The 22063-nt window shown below is 36.9% G+C and overlaps 1 protein-coding gene across 2 annotated transcripts; it reads left to right on the forward strand.

Annotated features, from left to right (window-relative positions):
- Positions 1-6218: 6218 nt before the first annotated feature.
- Positions 6219-19316, forward strand: LOC126818500 (ceramide kinase). 2 transcript variants are annotated; one of them, XM_050545963.2, is made up of 12 exons: positions 6219-6371; positions 7426-7635; positions 8942-9064; positions 10750-10813; positions 10979-11124; positions 11278-11352; positions 11783-11929; positions 13519-13621; positions 15641-15678; positions 16484-16668; positions 17316-17470; positions 18139-19316. In XM_050545963.2, exons 1-12 carry the CDS (start codon positions 6278-6280, stop codon positions 18188-18190), a joined length of 1392 nt encoding a protein of 463 aa, XP_050401920.1. In that variant the 5' UTR covers positions 6219-6277; the 3' UTR covers positions 18191-19316. The 2 variants fall into 2 exon arrangements, with proteins under 2 accessions (XP_050401920.1, XP_050401921.1); XM_050545964.2 differs by lacking the exon at positions 11783-11929.
- Positions 19317-22063: the final 2747 nt, after the last annotated feature.

Consider the following 22063-nt stretch of genomic DNA (forward strand, 5'->3'; position numbering starts at 1 on the left):
TTAACACATTGCAAGCCATATATATATATTTTAAACATACATTATGCCAGAGCTAAATCTGCCTATTACACAGGTCTTCCTCTAGGCCTGAATTGTTATCTAAATTATTAATTAGACATTAATTAACTTATCTAGACCATAATCAACTCTCGGTGTCATCGCTAGCCTGCGATGTTTATTGGATTAGGACCATATTTGCTGTTCGACTTCCATTCATGATTTAATCATCAAGTGGATAATCGAGACTATGTTTTTTTATCGTACCGTCTTTAGTAATGTTGATCGAGGCTAGGCCGAAAATTCAATCGCTAAAATCTCGGTTCAGAGTGGATCAGTTTGACTGGATGACCTAGCGCCTGGTACGTTCGGGCATTTTTATGCGCGAACTCTTAGGGTTTTTTTTACTGGCATGCGCACAGGTACTATTTCTTTTTCTTTTAACAAGTACCCAAATCGGGGATTTCGTGCGGAGGTAGTTCGGAGGTAAACAGTCTGTGAAGTACAACACTTGCCACTCTACCTGTGTATCGCTAATTATAAACCGAATGTGTGAAGACAGTTCACACATATCACTCAAACTCAGTTGATTCACGCTCGATTTGCTACTAAACAAACCCATCGGTTTATTTTCTCAACAGTGTGACCCGAAGTGACCGCGGATTTATTGACCTTGTATGAACTTATCCATAGCTATATCCTTACACCGAGAGAAATTATCTAGTCTCGGTGAAAAGAACCATGGTCATCTGGTAGAAAATTACTTTTGTATTTTTTGGAACGGAAAACAGTGTTTTTAGAAGCAAACTAACCTGCCGCACATGAGGAAGTCATTATACTAATAATAAAAGGCGAGACCTCTTTTTGCGGCGCAGGCTTATCACTGAGTAGTAAACCGTCCACAAACAATAATATAGGAAGCCTAGTGACGAGTGTAGTAAGTAGGCTATAGACTATAGGTTTGAGCCGAGATTACTCGCTTTCAGTTTACTCTGTTTTTGCGATAACCAATTATGTGAGAAATACCATACTGACATTCGGTTTTTAAAAGTTGTACGCCAACTAAATGCGTTTGTTAGATACTGACAGAGCAGCCCCGAGTCGAACAATCGCCGCCCGAGCTGTCTTCGTCAGCTAGTTTCACAATATCGTGCAATAGGTGTATTAATGTGATTTTTAGGTTTAACCCCGCAAACAATGCCAAAATAGTGTTTTCACTGCTTACAGAAAACTGAAATTTAAAAAAAAAAATTTTTATGAGGGTGACCCTCCCACACACTCCCTATCGAGCTGCCGCTCGGTCTGCGCAGCCTCATGCCTGGCACATACTGTCAACATTGTATATTTTTCCGTTTCCGCCCTTCCCCCCCACAATATATATTTCACGGCTACGTTGCGACGGTACCAGCATACCCAGTTGTTGACACCCATTACATCACTCCTGTCTAACAAATCATAAAGCTGTGGTGTTACGGTGGCGGCATAGTATTTCACCGTAACACCACAGCCACTCTAACCATTCATAATACATCTAACTATCCCTTTACAGCACTTCACTCCCTACACATTTCCCCTCGTCCTACTTTCCCAAACGTCAACAACACATCTCATACATCAAGTTCGCTGATTAACCCTTGTACCACGTCAACTGGATCAATTTGAGAAGTTCACAATATTAACATAGCTAGCAACTGTTTGCTGCACTTTTTTTCGTTAACATTCCGTGCTAATTGTGCTTAAATACAACTGTGCATAAAAACACAGAATTTACTCGTCGCGATTACTTATTTTTCATTGTTATTTTTCATTGTCATATTACCCGAAACTGTTTATTTTGATATAATTTTCTGCATACATTTTTTGATTTACCTTTGTTTCAGGGAACATATTACACTAAAACAACTAACGGAACATGTCAATATGATCCACCGTCTTTACCACCAGTAGCCATGAGCCCACATATTGGTTATCTTGTAGCATTAAATAAAGCACAATTCTTGGATTCTGTTGCTTGTGGAATGTGCTTTCGGGTAAGTTTTTCTTTTATGCCATAACCTGTGTAATTAAAATTCCAATTATTTTCATCCCACAAATGATTATATTATAATCTTACGGGACCCCTCTCATAGGTTTATTTTGTTTTAATGTAGGTGCACGCCGAAGGAAAAGGGGCTGGGTTAAATCCTATTGTTGGTGATTTCAATGTGTTTGTGAAGGATCTATGTCCAGGATGTCTTCAAGGTAACTGTTTGAAGATTAAGACTGATCTTTTAAATCACATCATTGTGACATTTTACATTCATCTGTTTATTTAAGGCATTGGTTTATGTGATTGGTATCGATAGGAACATAACACGTGTTGTCTCAGGGTTTTCTTGGGTTGCTGGCCCTTTTTGGTCTATAAATGATGGTATCGTTCTGAAGACAAACAAATATTGGTATTTTAACAACCAGGCAAAGTGTGCGAATTCTTTCTAGTACACATACCATTTCTCATTCGACAAGCTCACATGGAATATTTATAATAACACAAGCTTTTAAAACTTACAAACCCGCCTGCAAGTGTAAATAAGGATTCGTACTGTCTATACTCCATTTTTGCTGAATTTAATTGTTTTGTTTTCGCGTTTATTTCAGGAGATTTGGATTTCGCCGAGAATGGAGATGGTAGATGGAAGATTTTAATGCAGGCTGTGCAATGTCCTGTGGGAAATAGTAATATAGAATATCTATTACAAGGTTCAAATGAATGGTATATAAAACTACAGGTACGAAATGCAAGGTGAGTAATTAATTTAAAATCTTTCCAAGTAATGTTTTTTTTTGTATACAGCATAAAGAACATATCATTTAATGTTTTCAAAATTAAGTCTTTAGATTACAATTTAAGCAGGGAGTAATGGCAACGAGCATTATTTGCATTGTATGTTTCACTGTTAGACTTATCACAATAGTCGATACAATCTCATTTCGTACTAAACCTACATACATCTCTCAAACGAGCACTGATTACAGTTTTCGGAAATGTATTATTCATTTTAATCCGAGAGACATTGATGCAACGGCACGTGTTTGTGTTGAACCTATTTCTAGTGAACCTAGGAGACGATAATTGAGCGGAAACATCGCTTAACAATGGTTCTTAAGCTGATAATGCTCTAACACTTGCTTCAGAAATGTGAGCAGGAAGTCATAATTTGGCAGATAATCTTCATTTCTTAAAATATGGCTTACAGTTTACAAACAAATTGGTAGAATATGTGTCAGAATCGAAAGCTAACGCAGTTAAAACGCATTAAATAGGCTATACTTCTGAAACTTTAACGTTTACTATACATTTAATAAATCATTTGTATGTTGTGATGTTATCACCATATTTCGTTTTTCGAAATTGAGCATACCACGCTATTGAGCTATCGATTATTCGAATATGCATGTTTTCCCGAAAGACTGTTGTTATCAACATTGTACTCGCTAGATTGATTTCTTTGTATTTGGTTATTCTTTAGCATCTATTACGTATTTTATTTACATATTTAAAATAATTAGAATTCCGCCAACTGAAGTTCGAGCTTTTCAAGGAAATTCATGGGTGAAAATGAAACATACGGCTGATGGTTTCTGGGAATTGTCAACTGGAGAAAAAATAACTACACCAATCAGTATTCATCTTCGATCCTTTAGAGGTCACGACCTTTATGATACAATACCCTCGATAGGTAAGCAATAACTCTGATAAGTTATTATAAATTAAATGAAATGTGGGTTGACTTCCTATTGTTCTGCACCGACTGGTCTAATGAAGAATGATGTTATTAGTCAATATGTCATAGTATAGCCAACCAGCATTTTTTGTAATGAAAGGCACAATTTTATGGATACCGGTACACGTTTAAAGAAATGGCTAATGGCGTTTTTGAAAGAATTCTCTTGTTTTTAGGAATATCAGCAGGGTTTTATTAATGGAAACGACTGATTCCCACTACCAGTTTGGTATCAACTGGTTATATTTTTGATACACAGTAGAGGCGATGAATCTGGATTTGAAAGTGGTTTCACGATTTTCGATTCCCTATTGTTGTCGCCCCCGAGATAAATTGGAAATCGTCCGATGGGAGATACCAAATATTTTATCTTATTTGACATGCATTTATTTGTTAAAATTATAAGAGATTGGCAACTGTTATTTTACAAAAAGAAACTTTAGTCTGTGATTTAGATCACCCAAAACAGTAAATTATGTTCTCTTTTTCAGACAACGGTATCGTGATCCGGAGCCAGAAAAAGGTCCAGTTTCCTCTTGATATTCATTTACCTTTTATCTAAAGAGAAGCCCCACTTCATTTCCATTTGTTTGAGTTTTCTTTATAAACGCTTGTTTTATTTTTCCGTACACATTAAAATATAGCCTGCATTTTCGTTATGTTCATTCACCCAATAAACATATTTTCATTAACCACAATAGTGTTGATACTATGTACAAAATAACATTTAATTATATGTCAGTCATCACGATTATATTTTCTGTACATTATTTAAGAATCGCTCATTATATATCTGTAATTTAAATCAAAATAATATCATGATACTTCCACATAAATCGACGAAAATAGTTTAGCCCAAAATATTATGACGGCTTAGCATCGTATTCATTTTATGAAAAAGGATCATGATATGAAGAAGGCCGAAACACGCAGATTTGGAAAAACATTTGGGGTGGGAAAATAATCTTAAAATCAACGTGAAATATTTTGCTGGTCTGCATTCATAATGATGCATGTAAAAGGGAGTTGTTCCCCTTGGGGCATTCCAAGAAAATATCAATTGATGATCCTTTGGATTTTTACTATTCAAATATAAATGTACAGGCTATAAATAAATTTTATATTTCAGTACGTCATTTTCACAGAAATGTTAGAACCTGATAACAGTATATGGTTTTTTTTTAGTTTGTGATTTAGATTAAATAGTAAACCACAAACTGGAAATGAAAAACTCGTGTTTTTGCTTATTCACTACCATCTTCGTCAAACTCAATTAGCATGTGTTGTATAGGTAGCTTTATTCACAAGGTGTTATTGTATATTATTTCCAGTGTGGAACAATGGAGAATTCGTGTTTGTTGTACACCACTCATATAACTTATGTATGCTTAAAGGGTTTCATCATCGTACAACTAGTAAACTCAGTTGCAATGTTTGTGTTTATGATGTAATTGAATAAAATTGGTTAAATCAAAATATCGTTTTTATATGTATTTGAAATAATTCTAATCGGGTGTGTGACTTTATGGAACTTTGTAAACTTAATTAAAATCTTTGTCCTTGCCCTGCTGTTTTACAGGGACTGGCAGCCCTTCGTAAAAGACGAAATGGTTATTTTATTCTCGGATGACGAATACTTGGAAATCAAACCATATATTTCTCAAAAGTGAACAGTTTAGAACAAATATTTTACTTTCGATTTGTTTAGGTCATATGTGTTAATTCCTTCAACACCAGGAGACAAATCTCCAGTGTAGTTTGTATGTCGGTGCGGCATATTGCGAGCCGCGATGAAACGTTTCAACTGCTATGATTAATCCAGGAATATGTGGTTAATCGCTATATAATCATTTGGCGCATACACTGTGGCCCGAAATTCTCGTGTTTACTCTACTGATCTCTTTCGCGGGATTGAGAAAATTCAACCAATTCCTTAACGTCCACCCCATGCTGCCATAGTGCGCTTATGTACGGTAGTAAACTCCCGAATTACCCAGGATTCGCATCGGAAAGATTACGCATCATTCATTAAACACCTGGCTTTACAAATCAAATTGCGCTTTTGTAAAACTACATTAGTTGCGCCCAACAAATTTGAAATATGTCACTGCTTGGGGTATGTGATGCAACTGTTTCGAATATAGAAAATAGTAGAAGTACTAAGAGCACTTTCTGTTACGAGAGCCTACCGGGATTTTTATTGTCGGGTACAGCCGTGTATACATCGATGTACACTTAATAGACCAGACAGTTGCATTTTTGTGTTTTCCAATGTCTATAAATTGATCATTCTTATAATTACACACGTCATTTCTGCGAGCAATGTACCTGGAAATGTCTTCATGCACGTCTACTTTCGATTTCATTACTTATTACATTGTTGTTTCGCGGAATGTTTTATGAACAAGCGATCTTGAATGTTATTGAGGTGTTATAATAGACTGCATTCAAGCGGAGATAGTAGTTTAGGTCTATATTTTAATTCTACATACTAAAGCACTTGGATCAAATAGACCATGCAAGAGGAAGGCCATTTTGTTAGTGAATCTAAACCAGTCAAGTTATGGTTAAATGATCAAGGTGTTAATTGGATTGTTGACAAAATACAAGGTTTGGGTTTTATTTACTAGATATATATGGTTCCCTGTATACAACCCTTACTAAGATTATTAATACATTGAATTTCGTTTTATTTATATGTTCCGTCTAAATAATCAACCATGTAATTTATCCAAAGCCAGTCTATTGTCTCTCTTCTCATCCGCCCAGCATCTTTTTCTATCAAATATACTGGTAAAAGTTAAAATCAAGGAGACGATTGGGTATACTTTTCGTTATTTATTTTATCACTGTTGATTATTTTGGCGTATTACGAAAGATTGATCTCTTCATGATAGATTGAATAGGACACCCGAACACTACTGGATACTCAAAATCATCTAGATAATAATTTGACCCCGATAACTTCAACGCCCCCCCATGATAATATTACTTGATAAACTATGCCTAAATTAGCCATACATTCTAAAATTAGCCACACATTGTATTTAATAGATAAATTTGAAATACCGTAATCGTATATATTAAATGCATTATGCATTCAATCAATCTACATTCTACATACAGCTGTAAATTAAGGTCATTGCTATTGATCAATTTTGACAAAGCAGTGGTTGTATTTTGGTGACTGGTACATAATGATACAATTAAATAAAGGCACAACGTTGAATTCATATACATAGTATATTTGAATATCAAATTGATCACATATTGAATATAATATTGCAAAATAATTAAACGGTATTAAATTTTGAACACAGCTTTACTTTACAACTAATACAACGCCTATTCAACTCACAGACAGAAACAGAATGAATTATATATGTAGGTCTTAATATGTTAAAGTGATTAATGCAATTACATATTGCTGAACATTTAAGTACATCTTCTTTATACTACAATAAATCAATCAAACTACTTTTAAATTTCGTGTCCTGTTAATTTGGAAACCATTAGCACAATGATCGGGATAATTTTTAAATGTCAGAAATCATACAATAACATTGTTATTTCGTTGATATGGTTCTGTGGATAATACAATGATGGGCGGACCTTTTATTTTAGTTAACAATAAACACAGAACAATATACTTTTCCATTTTCAGTTTCAATTCCCTATATAAATATCATCGGAGTAAAAAAGGAATCAGAAACAGATGTGGAAGTTGAAAAGCACTCAACTTTCAGTTTGCATTTTATTCAAAAACCAAAGACCAATGATCAAAATCATATACTGTTGCGCTCTAATAAGATCTTCAGTTGTAAGGGGAACTGCGCGGATCTCATTAAAAAGATAACAGATAGATGTAAACAAGGTAAGGCCATATTCAGTTCTGTTAAAAGCAGAAACATAGAAAGCCGAAGAGTGAAAAGAAGATCTATATAGTATGATGTTTGAACTGTCTTCCATGAATTAGCCATTTTTTTAATATATCATTATTTTAAGTATATCCATTACAGTTAAAGCCGTGGATCCGATTAGGTTAAATCGGATCTATATAATTTGTTTCAAATTTCACTCTAGTTATTTCTCGTTTTAATGAAACAACTGACTTCATATAACTTTAATCTACACACATGAATTTAGAATGTATTTCACACTGAATTTCATTTTGATACACAAATAAAAGATGTCATGTCACTTTAATTCAGGTACTGGTAACGGGATGTATTATGAGCAGTATATAATGGATGTACTAAATTCCGAAAAATTTTGAAAAAAATATGAGATACTAATTACCGAAAATGTCCGTAAACCCATACATACCAAATATTACTAATTGAAAAAACAAAACTAATTATCGAAAAAACAAAACTAATTACCAAAAAACTTTAAATACCGAAATACTGAAAAATTAAGGACCCCATTGGACTCCATTAGGTTCCCGGATCCCGCTTGTACTGACTCATTTGTGCGCCCAACTCTCACTAGGGCTCGCCGGACCGGAACCGAGCCCCCAATTTGCTCATAGGCTGTCAATGGCCCTCCCGAGCTCCTAATGGGCTCGTAGCACCGATGGTCACTTGCATGGACCCTATGGGTGAGCCCATTGAACAAACTCCACTGGGGGTCCGGTAAAGTGGTTCTTGGACAATTACCACCCAACATACATAACGCTTTCTAATTTTTCTTTGTTTGTATAATTTACATGTATGCTTGATAACGAACAGCGAAATCTTGTTATCCATAGAACTGTGCTGTGTTACATTATGTTCAATCGCTTAATGTCATTAAAAGATTATAAAGTAGAGAGCGAACACCATTTCTAAGAGAGGCTACACCACAGATGCAGCTGGATCCGAGCCACTATTGTCGTGCGATTTATTAATAATGTACCATCGTTTTCGTTTCCCCCTTTCCCCGTGTATGTTTATTTATATTGTGGTTTAGAATTGCGGTGGTCGAGGCTACTTAACAGACGACAATTTCGAGGTAATTGGTTTATCGGATCTGTGGTAAGATAATCGCAAAAAATTACAGTCTCTTTGATGAATATGTACAGAAGGAATTTTAAAGTACTACTATTGTCACATGCCATTAGCATGCCCTCCAGATACATCCATTTATCTTCAGCGATCGTGACATCGGAAACAAGTTTTGTTTATTCTGTAAATTTTCAGGGAAAGCTGGTAATTTATTGGTTATTATTAATCCTATTGGTGGATGTGGAAATGCTGAACAAATATACCATGATGTTGTTAAACCCCTGTTCAATCTAGCTGCTATAGAAACAACCGTAATGGGTAAATACTAAATTATTAAATCTGTCAAATATACTATTCAAAAAAAGTAGGGGATATTTGATTTTTAAGTGTTATTAAAGTCACCTAATGAAACTGACGAAGAAACAAATGACAAAATGAAATGAAGTTCACATTCATCGATTTATTCCAAATGATCGTTAGACTAAGTAAGGCACAGACTGACCATTATAAGGGTAAAATGATACCCGGGGTCACAACCAAGTCAGTAACGGGTAAATCCTCCTCTGTTTGCCAAACAAGCATTGATCCGACGTGGCATACTCCTAATGAGACGTCTAAGGTCATTTTGGTCCAGATTGTCCCATTCCTGTTGCAACGCAGCAGCAAGTTCTTGGACATTGGCAGGACGTTGTTGACGTTGACGTAACCTCTGTCCAAGCATGTCCCAGACATGCTCGATGGGGGAGAGGTCGGGACTCAGTGCTGGCCAAGGTAATGTGGTGATGTTCTGTTGTTGGAGGTAACCTGTAACGATCCTGGCCCTGTGACATCTTGCGTTGTCATCCTGGAAGATGAAACGGCGGCCATGACGTCGTGCGAACGGCACAACATAGACTGCCAAGATGTTGTCCCGGTAGTACTGGCCTGTAACACGCCCTGCAACAACATGTAAAGCCGTTCTTCCAGCAACAGTGATGCCTCCCCACACCATAACAGAACCACCCCCAAATCGATCATGTCTGATGACGTTAACGTCTTGGAAGCGCTCGTTTCGACGACGCCACACCCTCCTACGTCTGTCCAAAAAATCAACAGTGAACCTTGACTCATCTGAAAACATCACATTGCTCCAGCGTCGATTATCCCAGTGTTGACGATCCCTACACCAACGACGTCTTGCCTGAATGTGATGATCTCTCAAACAAGGGATCACGCGAGGACGTCGGGCGCGAAGGTGACCCCTATGCAGTCGATTCCGAATCGTCTGGCCACTCACTCTCACACCAGTGTCTGTTTGAAGACGAGCGCTGATCTGATTTGCTGTGATGACACGATTTCTCAAGGCCAAGGTACCGATAAATCGATCCTGGGCTTGAGTTGTCGCCCTTGGTCGACCTGAGCGTGGTCTGTCCTGTACAGATTGTGTATCACGGTATCTGGACCATAGCCTGCTTATGACAGACTGAGAAACATTCATCGTCCGCGCCACAACCGCCTGTGTTGTGCCGATCTGTAGCATGCCAAGGGCACGTAACCTTTCATTTTGGGTAAGCCGACGCATATCAAAATTTGTTTTCTGGTCACTAAAACAATTAAACTGATGTTTCCACCCTGGAATTCAATGCCACAATGACTGTAACATTCAAAGTCAGAGTCGTGCAAATCTTGGGTTGGACCCCCATGATGATCCCAAGCATCACCTGCATTCCATGCGGTAGCTATTGGTGCGTTTGGGCGTCACATGTAACTGGAAATGTTTCTTCTGTTAGGTTCTATAGTGACTTTTTTCGTAGTCATTTGCATATTTTAGTATTATGCCCCCAAAATCAAATATCCCCTACTTTTTTTGAATAGTATATATATATTTAATGTACAAATATATACTTTTTATAATGAATGTAATCAGAATATTTATAGAGTACAATAAAATAAGATTTTGTGTACTTACATTTATATAATGGAACACAATTTCTTGAAGTACTATTCAATACTTCTAACATTAGTTTCAGATTATCCAAAGCATGTGGAAGAAATGGGTAAAAAGACGGATTTCAATCTGTATGATGGGTGAGCTTATGATAGTTTCATATTGTTAAAACAGCATTTCACATTATAAGTTAATGGTTGCTGTGGATAGTACTTATATTATATCACACTACCTTCGTATATAGAAAACATTTATATTGTTTCAAATAAAACTCAAATGCTCCGTTTTGTTTCTCCCCTTTTCAGGATAGTGATAATGGGGGGTGATGGAACATTACAAGAACTGATGCACAGTTTACTACGCAGGATACAAAAGGCAGAAGGAGTTTGTTTGAATAATCCTGAAACTGAACTTCATTCTTTAAATATACCTATTGGTATGATTCCTACAGGTATATTTCAAATCATATTGTTAAGATGCCGTTAACGACAAACGCTATTAGACGAATTATTCTTTACAGCCATCTTATCTTTATAAACCATTTATAGACATGTAACTATATTATAAAAGACCACAAAACATACTTTTTTTATCAACCTTTTAGGAACTGGAAATGGTTTAGCTGGTGGGTGTTACAAGACTAAAGACATAGTCACTTCTGTGCTACACATTATACGAGGTAGTAACTAATTTAGTTTATGAGTATGTTAATATTTTCATAAATCAAATATGTTGTTCTTGTTTAATGATAGTTATAAATATTTACTCGGATGACTTTTATACAGAAATATTAACTTTGATGTCATTTGGAACGAACAGTGCACCGAATACATTTCATTGATTAATTACAAACAATTCTGTGAAAACAAAATGTAATTACATAAACTATGGTCCGTTCATAATATAAATGATATCAACATTAACACCACAGATATCATCCATCAACATAAGCGTCACGGACAACATGGGATACAAATCTTGTTTAAAGGTTCTAGAATCGGTTTATGTAAGGGTTTTTCAATAACATTTTCATGTTAAAAGAATATATATATTAACAGCACTGTATTAATGAAACGAGAGGTAATAAATCATTCAAACATTTATTATAGGTGCAACAAGACCAACAAACATAGTATCTATATATGAAAATGATCGTCTAGTTTCGTTCGCATCTGTTATAATAGGATATGGCTACTTCTTAGATCTGACATCTAAAACAGACAATATGAGGTGGCTAGGTAGTTTGCGACATCCAGGTATGTGCTCGACATTGTATGAGCTTCTTTGAGACAATTGTGTGTATATTCATGATTGTTTTCAACCACAGATCAAACAAATGTCATTCTTTAAAATCAAGAAATAAGGATAAACGTAAACAAAAATACAAATCGAAGGTTACTAATCAGTAACAAGCGGTTGCCACGCATATATTTTGCAAGAGATGGACAGAGAACTAGGTAAACTAAAAAAGTGATTTTTTCGTACAATCAGGTTCCATGTTCCACTGAACGGTAACGCACAACTATCGTAATTAATCTAGATCTTTGTGATATGAACATATATTTTAAGTTTCATCCAAATCGGATAAAATTGCTACCGCTAGAGGGCCCACAACCTTAGTATTACATACTTTTACACCGTTTTGTTACGTGGAGCGGCCATTTTGTCCCGCAGTTTCGGTCAAATTTTCACGAAATTCGACCTCAACCATCATTCAGGTGTAACAGTGATATCATTAAAGTTTTTTTCTTAAATCGGATAAAAATAACCCACGATTTGACGGTCCGATATGCGCGAATATCAAAAGGTACAGTATTTTCAGTTTCATCAAAATCAAATGAAAATTGTGACGTCTAGAGTGTTCACAACCTTGGTATAACATACTTTTACACTATGGAGCGGCCATTAATCGGGCAGTTTCGTTCCTATTTTCACGAAATTCGAACTCAACTGCTATTATGGTGTAACAGTAATAAATTTGAACGATTTTTACAATGGATAAAAATTGTAACCTCTAGTGTGTCCACAACCTAAAATGTGATTTGGCGTACAATCAGGGGCCATAATCCATGAAGTTATGATCCGATACGTACCAATATCGAAAGGAACTACATTATCATTTATGTATCTTTCAAACGGTCACATTTCGCAAACACAATGTATGTATGTATAATGACATGACCAATTATCATTATTCAAACACAATATAGGTACTGAAGCTTAACATGCTAGAAATATTTAATTGATATTCAACCAATAGTATGATTTAAAGTTACAATTTCATATGTTTAAGTTATATTTTTAAAATGTATTAAAATAAAGCCCTAAAATAGATGGTATCTATAAACAGTCCTACCTTGTTAAAGAATAATCCTATTAATCCTATAATTCAATATTGCCAGTTGAGAAATTGGCAAAAATATCATTTTCAACTTCAAATTCAAACGTTTGAAGATAGCTATTCCATGGTGGGGAATAGGAAAACAAGGAAGGTAATTGGGGGGTAATTGTGTTACTATTTCCGGTGTGAAGATTTTTAAGTGTGAGAAAGATAACCTATGATCGTATAATAGTGAGTTGACAACCTATTGAGCAAAAGACATAGAAATAATTATGTTTTGACTTTTTTTTAGAAAATATGAAATTGTAACTTTAAGGCTGATTATTGACGATAAATTATATTGCAGCTTTAAGTATAATATTGCAAAGAAAGGAGTAGAAATTGTCCTTCCTGTGTTACTCTTTACTCTTGGTTAGTCCGTTTCCTGCAGTTAAGTACGGCGTTAAACCCTATTTGATTCTATTTAACATAATAGATGAAACCTAACATTGTTTTCATTTCCAGTTGGCTTAATAAAATCGTTATTTTCTAAACAAAGACTTTTTAAAGCAGAGATTGAGTATCACCCTGCTGAAGATACAAAACCTCATGGAAGAGCTCCATACAGGTAAACAAACAAAAGCACACACACAAAAAATAGAACAAAATAAACAGATAAAGCATGTTAGTAGATATCTGAAAGCTTGATAATATAAGATTTGAGGGTTCAGGGGGAAAATCCCAACTAAGATGCGGAACGGGAAAATGCCCTTAATATCAGACTAATTAGAATGCCTAAACAATGACTATAGTAGGAGATAAATATGTTTTCAAATCAAAGCGGGGGGAGGGGCATTGCAATTCGGCCTATCCTGAAATCACGAGCCACCGAGACGCGTATTAATTGGTGTTATAGTAACAACAAAATGTAATACTCTGACTCATTATTATATCACTATAAAGCTTTTTATTCTAAACATATGATTGACAAATAATTTTTTTTTGTAATTCAGTATTGGGGAGACCTAGAAAATTATTTGGTAGACTTTCTGATATTTTCGCAATTATGAGTTTGAGTCGGAACGGTTCCCTCAGTATAGCAATAACTTTTGTAAAAATATATCCATTATGCTTTGACAGAACAGATCCAAGGCAATTTCATATAATTTGTGCTCCAATCTACATTGTCAAGCAACACAATACCATATGTAACGGTACACCTAAGCGCGATATTGAAAGACTTAAGCTGCATTTCCTTTAGTACGGATCTGGTCCAACTCCGGTCCAGCTCCGGTCCGGGAGTAGACATTGCACATGGCAGGTTGTGTATCCTTATATGCGGTCATTCAAGCGGAATTTGCCCATGTATGTGTCTCTTGTCACTTCAGTCAGTTATATAGAGGGATGACTCGTGTTTTCCTTTGGCGTTCGGCACTTCCGATTCAGGAATCCTGTATTACCTGGCTATCGTAGCAATGATCTCTGTGTTAAAATTATATTTGGAACAAGGTTTTTTCAAAATTAAGGGCATGCTTAAATGTAAACTATATAGCAAAACTGGCGATGGCACAGCAATGAAATATGTGCTATAAAGTTGATTGATGTGATGATAGAATACAATCTGCTTATCAGTCACTATACATCGATAGTTTGGCCACTCACCTTTTATGGAATCATATCCCATAGCCTGGGAAATCGATTCCCAGACATTGTGCACCAGTTGTGCATCTTTATATTCTGCACCGCTTGCATCATACAGGCATCGATGGCCACGTACAAGTTCAATCAGTTTCTCTGTGTCCTTTCTTTCGATTTTCATCTTTTCTTTTTCTGATTCCACGAACACGTGTCCAAGAAAGGACGAATTTCCCAACCTATTTTTAGCTTTTTCCCGTGCGGGCTATCCAAACTGTGTTTCCTTATGTGCGGTTACGGACACGGTTCCGCATGCGTTTCCGTACCGAACGATACATGGTCCGTTTCGAAAAACCGTACCGGACGCCGCATACAGAACCGTATCCGCACCCACACATAAGGAAACACTCTTACTAAAATTCTATGAAAGTGTTTTTTTCCGTATCCGCAACCGGACCGGAGCCGGACCGGATCCGTACTAAAGGAAATGCAGTTTTATTCTGTTAATTTTTTGAATGAGTCGTTCTATAAATTCGTATTACGAATATAAATAAAGACCAATAAGCATAGGCGCACAATCAATACCCAGAATACCATCTAAAGTTATTTACACGCTCGTCTCGTGATGTTGCATTATTCATTTATATTTAAGTTTGGCGATTCTAAATTTACAGCATCATAATGAAGAAATCTGAAGCTAATATCAAATTATAATGAAACAAACACGAACTGCACAATTACCCATTGTATTTCCAAGTAAAGGGTCATTTCTATTTGCATTCTTGCAAAAGCGTTTCAACACAACTCAGTTTATCATTCCATATTTCATGATGTATTCAGGAATTTATTAATAACCCTAGTCTTCTATTCTCAGTATGTATAATCACAAGCTTCACTAAACCAACCAAATGTACCATTATTATTCCTATACATTAATTACCGTGATCTACAAACCTACTTATATTTTTAACGTGTATATTATCAATATGAAACAATATGGGCATATTTTCAGATCTGGTACAGATCTCAAAGAAACAGATCTTAATTCAGGCAGGTAGAATTTGTATTAGATAGCATTACTTGAATACTTCCAGAATAACCTGATCCCTGAATATAATCTGTTAAAGATGCATAGGAAACAGATCTTAATTCAGGCAGGTAGATTTCGTAATAGATAATGCTTGATCCCTGAATATAATCTGTTACAGATGCATTATGTAAGATTTAGATATAGAGCTGACCGTTCTTGCTATAATAGTTCAAAAGTAGATAATGAAAAATGGATATATTCTGAGCAAAGTTATAAGTGTTGGAAGGTTTTAAAAAAAAAACCAGCGTAGAATTACTCATTGTCGTAGTAACTTGACACGCTAGTTATCCATTTTATCGTAAAGGTTTTAAATCTCGTGGGTGTTTAAATCCATTTGAATCACGGCCATCCGATGATCTAGAGAGTTGATTATAGGAATGCCATGTGAATAAATGTCAAAATAATAATATATATTACATTTGAAGTCACAATAAAGACCTGCAATAGGCATATTTAGCTCTTGTATAATGCATCTTTAACTTGTACGAAGAGAATGTAAAAGGCGGAGCATGACGTCAACGGCGCCATCTTGGAATAGCGGCGTCATGTAAAAGTTTTACGTCGACCTTCTTGAATTGGTGAGGTCAGTGTTGTATTTATTTTTTTTTTAAATTTCGAAGAGCGTCGCCCCTAAGAAGAACAACAAACTAGACGGGTAGCGCGTGGGATGCAGCTCCCCGTCCAAAATCTAAACCCAGGAAATATAGCATATAACTCCCTAAAAGACCTGCTCATTATCATCGCCCAAAACGTTTTTTATTATAGAATGGAAGAAGATAGAACCAGAGATTATGGGATTTAATGTATATCCTGGTGTTTTTAGATGTGTGAATGAATCTTTCGATTTTGATCTTTCCTCGAGTGGCTTTACACTCCAACTAGAAAAACATACAAGTCTGTGGACATATTTCCAATATCTGATGGCAATGAAAGATTTTCAAGTAGAATTTGTAAGTATTAATTCAAATAAAAGTGGCTGTGGAATATGACCTGGTCGAGATAATATATCTTAATCCAACATTTATTTATATATGAAAACCTCATACACTGCGTATGTACAAAGTGCGTATACCAAATTAAATGAAATGAAATGGAGTTTAATGTCTCACTGTTCTGTACAGACTGGGTCTATGCCGGCGTGGCATACGCCATGAAATGTGTCATGGGGAAAATTGTATCCTGGCCAACAGCCAACTCTTATTTCAATACAATTAGCAAGGGTTCTTTTACGTGTACACCAACGTGTATAAGGGAGCTCGATTTCCATATCATCCGAACGACTAGACACATTTTTTGCAAGATCCTCCGCCCTGTACCACTGACAAGGGGAAACCGAGTTGGAAATATCCGGGGAAATTCCTCGGCATCCGCCGACACCGGCACTTCCTGCTCAGTGAGTCACCGTGGTTCCGTTTACCAAGTTAAGATGGTAAGCATATGGATATCATATTCATTTATCTCCATCATCGAAAGTAGCGGTTCCTTTATCTTGGGGTTAATGATCTTATTCTATGATTTTGCCATAATTTGTTTTGGCTATTAATATCATATTCACATCATTATATTGGTATCGATCACATTTTATGATATTATTCAGATGGAGTTTGATTTTTGTGATTTTGTAATGGTAGACGCTGTTCGCATAAAACTAACAAATATTGGAGAACTGGATAAATGCGATATAGCTTTAGAACATAAGATTCATTTTGATGGTGAAAACCGAACAATTCATACTAAACAATTCGATATCAGGTATAAGACAGGGGATTTTTTTTATACTTTTCAGATTTCTTGGAAATATATAAAGCGTTTAGATCCTACACTTGGCTAAATATATGTATATAGTGAATGAATTGTAAAGCCGTTAAAGAGGCCTTATGAAAGAGCTAAACTTGCCTCTTCGGTTTTTTTTCTGATCATAAATGTTAAAAAAAATTTATTTAAACATGTTTTTCACATGTCCAAGCACATAATCAACTCGTCCATCAATCCATCTGGTGGCTTAGATATTGCGTAGGTTATACAATGTCCTGTGTTAAACGCTAATATGGCCGGCATTGAATGACTGAAAATCGAGATCTCGTTTATTATTTTGGCAATGGTACTTGACAATTGAGAATATAACAGTCAAAATCAACCAGTTTTTCAAAACTTCAAAATTCTTCAGAAATTTGACTGACAATTGCAATATATTCAATTTCAAGTATTTATTGTTAAACTATTATAGCAAGAATTACCAGCGCTTTTCTAAATCTAGCATAATTTATCTTTAAAAATAAACCTTAACGTGGACAATCTTTTTATGAATGAGTACATAAATAATAAATCGATTAATTCATTAATGGTTGTGGAAGGTTTAATTTCTTTGGCTGGCGCAATATAGATTTTAGGATAATTTCACTTTTTTGTTTTCTTTTCAGACTCCATAAAAACCTTATACGGGTGTATTCTAGCTGTGATAGCACAATCTAATAATAGATTGTAATTATGTACTTTTAAAAAAATTATAATGTTTACTGATTTCGACTGACAGGCAACTTATTTTGATACATGACACATTGTCCTTAAATCTCACTCATCGTAGGTTTGTAATGTTTTGTTGTTTTTTAAGATATAAAATATAATCATCTATATATTTAGCTATTTTGTCACTTTTTAAAACCCCTTAAACGAAACCGCATGCTAAATCTCTAACGGTATGTTTTATAGTTTCAATAATCAAACAAGGAATTATAAATAAATTGGATCTGGAGTGTATGCACTAGAGAACCGAATTAATTGGGGGTGTCATAAATCCGCCCCCCTCCCCTGTATTTTGGGTATATTACAGTATATGAACGGGAATAAACGATAGGAAAGTATATCAAAAGGGAACAGTAAAGGGTGTTTTAGAAAGTGCACACCCTTTAGTTTAAAAAAGTATTCCCATGCCCCAAAGGTATGGCGGGGTATCAGGTTCAAAATGCGATCTGCAGTAGAAAGTAGAAAATAAAAAGCAAAAGAGAAAATTCTTTCAACCTAATAGGTCCACTTTTTCAACTTTAAGTCGTTAAAATTTTACTTTCCACAGCAGAACTTCTACTTTCAATAATCAACTTTTGACATTCGACTTTCAACTTCAGATTTTCTACTCGAGATTTTCTCCATGCATATTACCGGAAATAAATTTGATCACGTGACTATTTCTGCATGTCATTAAAATACTGCATTTTTGAGTCGACCCTAAGTCCAAAACAAATAGTCAGTCGAATAAACCGGTCGATGGCTTATTAAAATTTTGGAATCGTTTGTAATCTGTATAAGTTAAAGAAAAAACGCACTAATTCCAATATCTTTTATCATTGTTTTTGTTTATTTTTTACGTCCCCTCATGTTCAAATTTGATTGTTCAAATTAAAACTTTAAGGTGTTATCTTAGTTATTGCCACCGCGGCTTAATAAAGTCATGCTTGACTTTTTCCCTCATCCCCATATGCCCCCATCTTTTAAGTGCACGCCAATGTGTACACGGGACCTCGGTTTTTCGTCCCATCCGAACGACTAGACATCTGTCCTTGTCCACCTCCAAAAGAATAGAGTCCCTATATATGATATGTTGGGTTAGGGGGGCGATGGGGATGAGGTATTTGACATTATCATGTGGCCTCGTCCAGTCGATAAAATCAGTCAGTTAGTTCAGTCGAATAATCCAGTCGAATAAACCAGTCGAATAATTCAGTCGAAAAGTTCAGTCGAATAAACCAGTCGAATAGTTCAGTCGAATAATTCAGTCGAATAAACAAGTCGCTCAATATTAAGCAGCGGTGGCAGTGGGCTAAGATGATATGGTAGCAAATCATGCTCTTAGACATAGCTGAAGGAGCCGGGGCATGTGGTAGAGACTGGGGGGCTTCCCAACTAGTTTCAAGAAATGAAAAGAAATGAAATGGGGTTTTAACGTCCTACTGTTCTGCTTGGAACTGGGCTAATGAAGACGGGCAGACGCCATACACTGTGCGATGAGGGAAATTTTGCCCGGACAGCGGCACTACGGCCTACTCTTATATCGAATTCCATCTGTCAAGGGATCTTTTACGACCACGTCAATGTGGACACGGGACCTCGGTTTTTCGTCCCATCCGAACGACTAGACAGCTGTTCTTGTCAGCCTCGAAAAGAATAGAGTCCCTATATATGATATGAACGAAGAAAGGGGATGGGGTGGGGCGGGGGTGGGGGGGATGAGGTATTTGACATTTTCATGTGGCCTCGTCCAGTCGATAAAACCAGTCAGTTAGTTCAGTCGAATAATCCAGTCGAATAAACCAGTCGAATAATTCAGTCGAAAAGTTCAGTCGAATAAACCAGTCGAATAGTTCAGTCGAATAATTCAGTCGAATAATCCAGTCGAATAAACAAGTCGCTCAATATTAAGCAGCGGTGGCAGCGGGCTAAGATAATATAGTAGCAAATCATGCTCGTAGCCATAGCTGAAGGAGCCGGGGGCATGGGGTAGGGACCGGGGGGCTTCCCAACTAGTTTCAAGAAATGAAATGGGGTTTTAACGTCCTACTGTTCTGCTTGGAACTGGGCTAATGAAGACGGGCAGACGCCATACACTGTGCGATGAGGGAAATTTTGCCCGGACAGCGGCACTACGGCCTACTCTTATATCGAATTCCATCTGTCAAAGGGATCTTTTACATCCACTCCAATGTATACACGGGACCTCGGTTTTTCGTCCCATCCGAAAGACTAGACAGCTGTCCTTGTCCGCCTCGAAAAGAATAGAGTCCCTATATATGATATAAACGAAGAAAGGGGATGGGGTGGGGCGGGGGTGGGGGGGATGAGGTATTTGATATTTTCATGTGGCCTCGTCCAGTCGATAAAACCAGTCAGTTAGTTCAGTCGAATAATCCAGTCGAATAAACCAGTCGAAAAGTTCAGTCGAATAAACCAGTCGAATAATTCAGTCGAATAAACAAGTCGCTCAATATTAAGCAGCGGTGGCAGCGGGCTAAGATAATATAGTAGCAAATCATGCTCGTAGCCATAGCTGAAGGAGCCGGGGGCATGGGGTAGGGACCGGGGGGCTTCCCAACTAGTTTCAAGAAATGAAAAGAAATGAAATGGGGTTTAACGTCCTTCTGTTCTGCTTGGAACTGGGCTAATGAAGACGGGCAGACGCCATACACTGTGCGATGAGGGAAATTTTGCCCGGACAGCGGCACTACGGCCTACTCTTATATCGAATTCCATCTGTCAAAGGGATCTTTTACGTCCACTCCAATGTATACACGGGACCTCGGTTTTTCGTCCCATCCGAACGACTAGACAGCTGTCCTTGTGCGCCTCGAAAAGAATAGAGTCCCTATATATGATATGAACGAAGAAAGGGGATGGGGTGGGGCGGGGGGGGGGATGAGGTATTTGACATTTTCATGTGGCCTCGTCCAGTCGATAAAATCAGTCAGTTAGTTCAGTCGAATAATCCAGTCGAATAAACCAGTCGAATAGTTCAGTCGAAAAGTTCAGTCGAATAAACCAGTCGAATAGTTCAGTCGAATACTTCAGTCGAATAGTTCAGTCGAATAATCCAGTCGAATAATTCAGTCGAATAAACAAGTCGCTCAATATTAAGCAGCGGTGGCAGTGGGCTAAGATGATATGGTAGCAAATCATGCTCTTAGACATAGCTGAAGGAGCCGGGGCATGGGGTAGAGACCGGGGGGCTTCCCAATTAGTTTCAAGAAATGAAAAGAAATGAAATGGGGTTTTAACGTCCTACTGTTCTGCTTGGAACTGGGCTAATGAAGACGGGCATACGCCATACACTGTGCGATGAGGGAAATTTTGCCCGGACAGCGGCACTACGGCGTACTCTTATATCGAATTCCATCTGTCAAAGGGATCTTTTACATCCACTCCAATGTATACACGGGACCTCGGTTTTTCGTCCCATCCGAAAGACTAGACAGCTGTCCTTGTCCGCCTCGAAAAGAATAGAGTCCCTATATATGATATAAACGAAGAAAGGGGATGGGGTGGGGCGGGGGTGGGGGGGGATGAGGTATTTGATATTTTCATGTGGCCTCGTCCAGTCGATAAAACCAGTCAGTTAGTTCAGTCGAATAATCCAGTCGAATAAACCAGTCGAAAAGTTCAGTCGAATAAACCAGTCGAATAATTCAGTCGAATAATTCAGTCGAATAAACAAGTCGCTCAATATTAAGCAGCGGTGGCAGCGGGCTAAGATAATATAGTAGCAAATCATGCTCGTAGCCATAGCTGAAGGAGCCGGGGGCATGGGGTAGGGACCGGGGGGCTTCCCAACTAGTTTCAAGAAATGAAAAAAAATGAAAT

The sequence above is a fragment of the Patella vulgata genome, chromosome 4 (genome assembly GCF_932274485.2).
Source record: "Patella vulgata chromosome 4, xgPatVulg1.2, whole genome shotgun sequence".
In the NCBI taxonomy this organism is placed as follows: domain Eukaryota; kingdom Metazoa; phylum Mollusca; class Gastropoda; family Patellidae; genus Patella; species Patella vulgata.